Source organism: Malus sylvestris, chromosome 13, assembly GCF_916048215.2.
Source record: "Malus sylvestris chromosome 13, drMalSylv7.2, whole genome shotgun sequence".
NCBI classification, from domain to species: domain Eukaryota; kingdom Viridiplantae; phylum Streptophyta; class Magnoliopsida; order Rosales; family Rosaceae; genus Malus; species Malus sylvestris.
Window position 1 is genome coordinate 35,489,123 of NC_062272.1, and position 7,468 is coordinate 35,496,590.

The window sequence follows — 7,468 nt, forward strand, 5'->3', positions numbered from 1 at the left end:
ATGTGGGTTACCCCCAGGCACAACTATTCGAGGATTCTCCAGTGTTAATGGTGTCATCTATTACAAGAAAAGAATCTTCGTTCCTTCCACCTTACAGTGGCAGCCAAAAATACTCAAGGAATTTCATTCGTCTCTACAAGGTGGCCATTCCGGATTCCTCCAGACTTATCACCGAGTATCACGAAGTTTCCTTTGTCCCGGGATACGCAAAGATGTAAAGAACTTTGTTGCCCACTGCCCAGAATGTCAATGTCAAAATCATGAGACAATTCACCCACCAGGTTTTTTACAACCTTTACCTATCCCAAATGGCATTTGGAAAGACATTGCACTGGACTTTGTCAAAAGGTTGCCCTCCTCTAATGGGTACACGGCCATATTGGTGGTTGTGGATCGCTTAACCAAATACGGTCACTTTATTCCAATCAAACATCCATACACTTCTGTCTCCATTGCAGAAACATTCATCAAGGAAATCTTCTGTCTACATGGAATGCCGAAGTCTATAGTGTCTGATCATGATCCTACATTTCTTAGTAATTTTCATAAAGAAATCTTCAAGCACCAAGGCAGCAACCTTTGTCATAGCTCGACATATCACCTTCAATTAGATGGATAATCAAAAGTTCCCAATCAAACTCTTGAACATTATCTCCACTGTTTTTTTGCTAACAAGCCACACAAATGGTCCTCTCTTCTCCCTTGGGGCGAATGGTGGTACAATACCATTTTCCAATATACCATCAAGTGTCACCATTCCAAGCATTATATAGGGTCCCTTCTCCTTCCAGTCACACCTATTTACCAGGAACAACTGCTGTACAATATGTTGATGCAGCTTTGCAAGACCGAGACAAATTGCTTCAACTCCTACTATCCAACTTGCAACTCGCTCAGAACCGCATTAAACAAATTTATGACAAAGGAAGAACAGAGCGTGAATTCATGGTGGGTGATTGGGTCTACCTCAAGCTGCAACCCTATCGACAACACTCAGTAGCTTTGCGGTAGTCCAACAAACTTGCACCCAAGCTTTATGGACCATTCCAAATTCAAGAATGCATTGGATCGATGACTTACAAGCTCAACCTCCCACATGACTCAAAGATCCATCCTGTTTTCCATGTCTCCCTGCTCAAGAAGAAACTTGGTGACACTATTTCCCCACATCCGACTCTACCACCACTCGACTCTACTAGGTCTTTCCATTGGCTGCTTGAAAAAATCCTCGATAGAGGAGTGTTCAAGAAGAAGAATGTTGCAGTTACCAAATAGACAAGGCTGCCCAACGAAGATGCTACCTAGGAAGTAGCCGACGACATCATCGCTCATTATCATAATTTTCAGACCTGAGGACAGGTCTCATCTTAACCGAGGGGGAGTTGTTAAGACCATATTGTTTGGGCTTTCTATCTCTCTTTCTTAGCCCATACTTGTTAGCCTTCAATTAAGCCTTGCTTAAGGCCCAGCCTATTTGGAGCTAGGTTTCCCTTTTCAGATTGGATATAAATAACATAAGGTACTCTATAAAGGGATATGATGAATGAAAATGAGTCCTCTGTCCTTTTAAACATCTCTTCTCTTCCTTTTCTCTCTTACAATTTTTGCATTGCTCTATTGATTTCTTGCATTGCTATATTTGGTTTCTTGCTTTCTTCCGTCTGGGACCAATTAGGCGTACCAGTAAATCATAGGCCAGAAAAGCATCAAATTCATGAATTTAAGCCAAAATTAAGGGGGGGGGAGAGAGAGAGTATAAGGGTATTTACGAGAGCCTCAGCCTCTGCAGACAATCTGGTATGATGATGGTGGCGGGCAGAGCAGAGGCCACATAATAAAGATTTTTTCCTAGAGGGTTATTGCATTGTACTAATGGCCTCTCTGAGTTATGACCTCAACGACCTTTTTTTTCTTTTCTTTTTTCTTATTATAGAGGAGGGTCTACAAAATGGGAAAAGGATCCTTTTCGAATTCATTTTGTGGGGATCCAGGGATCCCCACACCCTAATCGTTTATCGTACATCATGCAGTTAGTTTTCGTCAGATACTATTTGTGTTTAATTTTAAATAAAAAATTTAAATGATATTTTACTGCACGATATACGATGAATGACTAAGATATGGGGATCCCTAGGATCCACACAAAGTGGATCCAGATATGATTCAATTCCTACAAAACGAACATCCCAACTGCTTTTGCATTTTGAATGCTTATTGATAGTAACTTAATTACTCACCTTTTTCATAAGAGACGGGTTTGTTTTTTTTGTTTTTTTTTATTTTTTTTTTGTCAAAGGTAATTTTCATTACCAAGAGAGCACAAGTACAAAGGGGCCCAAATACACTTTAAACAAAAAACAAAAAGTGAACCCCCAACACTAAACGAAAGCCCAACCCGAGGAAAGAGCCCGTAACTCGGAACTTTGTTTTTATAATCGAACCTGTTTATTATAAATTACCATGTAAAGATCATCTATGCGAAAAATTAATATAATCAAAGTCGTTTAGTTAAACAACTATGCAAATATATAGACAGCTCATAATTCTTTTGCCGAATTTGTCCAAATGTTTTTAAACAATTCGAGGACCAGACAATCTCATATTTTATTGATCTTACATAGTGATTAATAATATTGACGGTTTCGATCATGAGCACGAAATTATGTGAATCACTAAGTATCTTGAGCAGAAACTTCTCCTTAATCTTAACGAGCCAAGTTAATTCCTTTTTGTAAACAATCAACGAATTGTAGTTTTATCTTTGAATTATAAATTTATTAAAATTGTAAGTGATGAATTGTTGGGGTGGTTAAGGCATTCCTCTTTAACTCATTGTGTCTCAGTTTTAAACCATCCTTTAACTCAAGGAGAACATGGAGAACAAGTTCCTTTTAGAAACAAAGTTAGGGTCAATTATGGGACCATGATTTTTCAGAGCCAGAGTAAGGCAGATTGGAATATAGATACCTTAGAAATCCTGTTATAAACTTAACAGTTCCGAGTGGAGCTGGATTAACGGAGCAGTGGTGCCACCATTATCCTGTTTTGGAGCATGGGCAAAGTTTGAGTGACTTCGCTGAGATTGACCATGCTTGTCCACAAAACGCAAGATCCTAATATGGAATTAGTCAAGTTTCTTATATTCTTGGAGTTCCTACAATCTAGGAATTGGCATGTGCCGTAAGTAATCATACGCATAAGAGGATGTAATATCTACTCCTAGATATCCTCCAGGATAGGATTCTATTCTAAAAAGGTATATCTCCCATCTAGTATAAACCCTCAACTTTAACTCAATTATAGCAATGGTCCTTCCAACATAACTCATTTTGACAAAATTCTGACGAAGTTGACAAAATGACCATAGTTACATGTTTTGCTGAGTTAAGGGACCCCAATTGTAGCAATGATCTTTCCAACATAACTTATTTTGACAAAATTCTAATGAAGTTGACAAAAAGGACCATAGCTACACATTTTGATAAGTTGAGGGACCAATGGTAATGGATTTTTAGTTGAGGGACCATTGCTCCAATTTGATTAAAGTTGAGGGACCATTGTTACAATTTACTCTTTTTTTAATGAAGTAACCTGTTCTAAAATGACATCGTTTTCTCCAGGTAATATTTTTAGAAAAGATAATAAGGAGGGAAACTCCTCTTTGAGACATTTTATCAAGCAATTGGAGGACATGTATCAAGACAACTCCAACCTTCAAAGGGGCAACATCCAAGTCATCCATGGAGATCCACTAAAGTTCGGAGGATCAATTGACCCCTTGCCCCTTCATGCATTCGACCTTGCAAGCAACCCAAACTTTTTATGTGAGAATGATTAAAAATAAGGCTTGGAGTTATGTGGTGGAAGCAAAGCCTAGAAATGTTTATGAGATGCCTAATGATGCTGATGATGATGATGATGAGCCATACAAAGAAGAAGAGGCACATGGGGGTATTCAACCCAACCAAAATGGTGACGAAGATGATGAAATGGTGGGATAAGCTCTCATTGTGATTGTGTCTTTTTTTTTTTGTCTGAAAATTTAGTTGTGGAAGTGATGTGAGTATAATTTTTTCAATGTCCATGACAAATGTTATGAGTTAACAAAGGCATGCAAATTGTTTCTTTATCATAGAATACTATATTAAGTTATACAACTTTGTGCTCAACGGTTTATTTTTATTTTTATGGTCCAATCTTATCCATATGTATTCTAAGTTATATGATCCATTTATTGTAGAATATTAAATTAAGTATCAAACTTATATCAAGAATATTCCAACGACACATGTGACCAATGGTAAATAATTGATTCCAACAAAACCATATGCCCTTAAAAATTTATTCTGGCAAAGAAAAAATTTTGTTGAAAAAAATATGATTACTTACAAAAACAACTAATCACCCTCGAAAATATAAAAGAATTATCGAGAGGACTTTTTTCCCTCGAAAATATAAAAGCATTACCTAGAGGACATTTTTCCCCTCGAAAATAGTAAATTAATTTCGTCACCATGAGTAAACCCTTGAAAATAATCATTCTATTGCCGATAAGAACTTTATTTGTCGTTAATACAAGTAGCGTCAAGTCTTCCCGCCAAACAAAAGTGCATTTCCGATGAAACCTGAGAGTTTTTTCAAGGATATTATGTGCATAGGTAATAAAATTTTGTTTCGTGCCATGTTACCAACGACCCATATTTTATATATGGTTGCAAAAATGTGCTTTTTATGATGGTTTATTGGGACCCTCAAAAAACCTTTGTCGGTAATGACTACTTATTTTGTAGTGCACACAAGAGAGAACGGTCTTAGTAGTCCTCTAATTTTCGGGGGGAGGGGGATCCCGCTAAGAATGTCTAGCGAGCCCCTTAGTTGAGGCGAGTGAAGCCCAATCCCATTCAAGCTAGTTCCTTGGGTTACAAACATGAGACTATACTAATTTTTAATTTAGTCGAATCCAGTGAAACCAAGTGAAGCAAACAAACACACCTTAAGCTCTCGTCTCTCTTCTTCAAAACTCAAGTGTCTCTTATTCACCATGTTAGAAGCTGGGTGGTCAGCTTATTAATATTCATTTGAAGATTGTTGTACAAAAAAGCACACAAATCTAAAATTCTTTAGCCATTCAAATGTATTAAATAAATGAATTGTTCATCATGAATATGTTACTTAAAACTCACCCTGTCTTTTTGTTTATACATATGGATAATTATTTAAAGGGTTGAGTATTAATTTGTTCATTAGGAGAGTAATGCATGCACATTTTGATCGTGGCAATTCATGAATCACAAATTTCTGATAATGTTCATTAGGAGAGTATTGCGTGCGCATTTTGATCGTGGCAATTCATGAATCACAAATTTCTGATGATGTTGAGTATTAATTTGTTCATTAGGAGAGTATTGCATGCGCATTTTGATCGTGGCAATTCATGAATCACAAATTTCTGATAATATAAATTTTTAGGTGCGTTACGTGGGAGCCAGTCGTACTCCACTACCAATAGTAGTCCACCCCGCACTATGGTAAATGCGTCTGTGTGATTTGAGTAAGTCGGCGAGCTAATAATGCAACCTACATCGACTCGTGTTACAACAAAACTGAACAACATCCACTCAAGCGCCTCCACCTTTCGATCCACCAACTTTGTTCAATCACAATTCCCAAACACAACAAACGCCTAGGTAGCATGCATGATCATTCAATTCTTTATTTCATCCCCTTCACACGTCGGTCCCAAAAATTCCTATATAAGTAGCTCATCGTGTGTCCCTCTCGATCATATTCATAACAACCCAAACATTCTCGCTCTTTCTTAAGTTTGTTTCCTTAAATCGTTCACAGCTATTTTTATCCTTTGGCTAGTTGAGCTACTTGAAGTACGTAGTACATTGACAATGGGTAAGTTCAGTTTTAGTTTCAAGTCTTTTGCCCTAATTGCTTTGCTTGTTTCAAGTGCCTTTGTTATGTCTGAAAGCCGCGTGGCAAGAAAAGACCTGGGGATAGACCTCGGTGGGATTGGAGTTGGTGTGGGTTCTGGAGTAAGTGTCGGGCTGGGTGGGAGTGGAGCAGGCTCCGGTGCTGGAGCGGGTTCGGGGTCTGGGGGTGGGTCTAGCTCTAGCTCAAGCTCAAGCTCAAGTTCATCGTCTTCTTCAAGATCCAGCGGGTCGGGCGGAGCAGGGTCTGAAGCAGGTTCATCTGCTGGGTCTTATGCTGGGTCTAGGGCTGGGTCTGGGTCAGGAAACCGAGGGCGAGGCTAAGACGTCCTCCCACGTATGCAGGAAATTGTCACCTTGCTATTAGTTTTGGTTTTTGAACAAAATTATGTGTAAAAAATATGAATAAATAATTGGCTATGGAAGAATAAAAATTAAATAGATGGTTGATCACTGCTCAATGTTTCTCTGTAATATGAAATGTACTTTCTTTGAGTGCTTGTCAATAAAGGAATTGCCTGGTAGTAAATTAATCTTAGTTTCAAATTAGATGCCTTTTGTTTACGTATATGGCTTCCATTTGCCATGACCTCAATTCGGAACTATCTCTATCATCTTCAGTTCTCGTCACGTTTGCATGGTATAAACTACTTTACCATCAATTATTACAAGCAGGGTAATGATATGCAGGCTAAATTTTTAAGAGTAATATTAGAGAGATTAAATGTATAGATAAAATTTAGCAAACCAAATGATATAAAAGTTTACTTAAGTGTTGATAAACGTGCTCATTTTCTATTGGTAACACATCATTTGGTTTGCAAATTTTGTTTACAAATTTAGTCTCTCTAGCATCATCCAATTTTTATACCAAATTTATAAACTAAATAATATAGTTGTTGATGATTGGATTATTATATAAATGTTGATCAACAAACTTATTATTTGTTTGTGACATATTTTTTATTTACAAATGTAGTTTAAATGTAGAATATGTTAAATTAAGGGAACTTTAACGAAAAGCTTCCGGTACTGTTCACTTTAACGAAAAGCTTCCGGTACTGTTCACTTTAACAAAAAACCACATTTTTACATTAAAAAGTCAATCATGTTACTATTCATTTTACCCTTTATTTTGTCCTTATTGTTAAAATTCAAAGTTTTCAAGTCATTTTCATTAGTTTTCCTTTAAATTAAAGGCAATATGCCAAAATATGTTGTTATTTGGACTGTCTTTCCTTCTTTTATCTGCCGATTGCTGAATGCATGACAGATGGGACAGTTTGGGATTGTCTTGCCAATTGTCTCTCTGTCAGCCTAAACTTTCGAACTCCGTTAGTGATAATAGAATCCATTCCCCACAGTAATTAACTCATGTTTAAATCAATAATGTTAAAGAAACTAAATTTGTAGATTATATATATTTGTAAACTAAATAATATGGAAGTTGATGATTAAATTATTAAAAATAAAAAATAAATATTGATAAACGTGCTCATTTTCTATTGGTGACACATCATTTAGTTTAC

General features: G+C 36.8%; 1 protein-coding gene across 1 annotated transcript; it reads left to right on the plus strand.

The window, feature by feature from the left end:
* Window positions 1–5,589: 5,589 nt before the first annotated feature.
* Window positions 5,590–6,472, plus strand: LOC126595951 (uncharacterized). Its single transcript, XM_050262360.1, has one exon. The coding sequence runs from the start codon at window positions 5,901–5,903 to the stop codon at window positions 6,261–6,263; it is 363 nt and encodes a 120-aa protein (XP_050118317.1). The 5' UTR covers window positions 5,590–5,900; the 3' UTR covers window positions 6,264–6,472.
* Window positions 6,473–7,468: the final 996 nt, after the last annotated feature.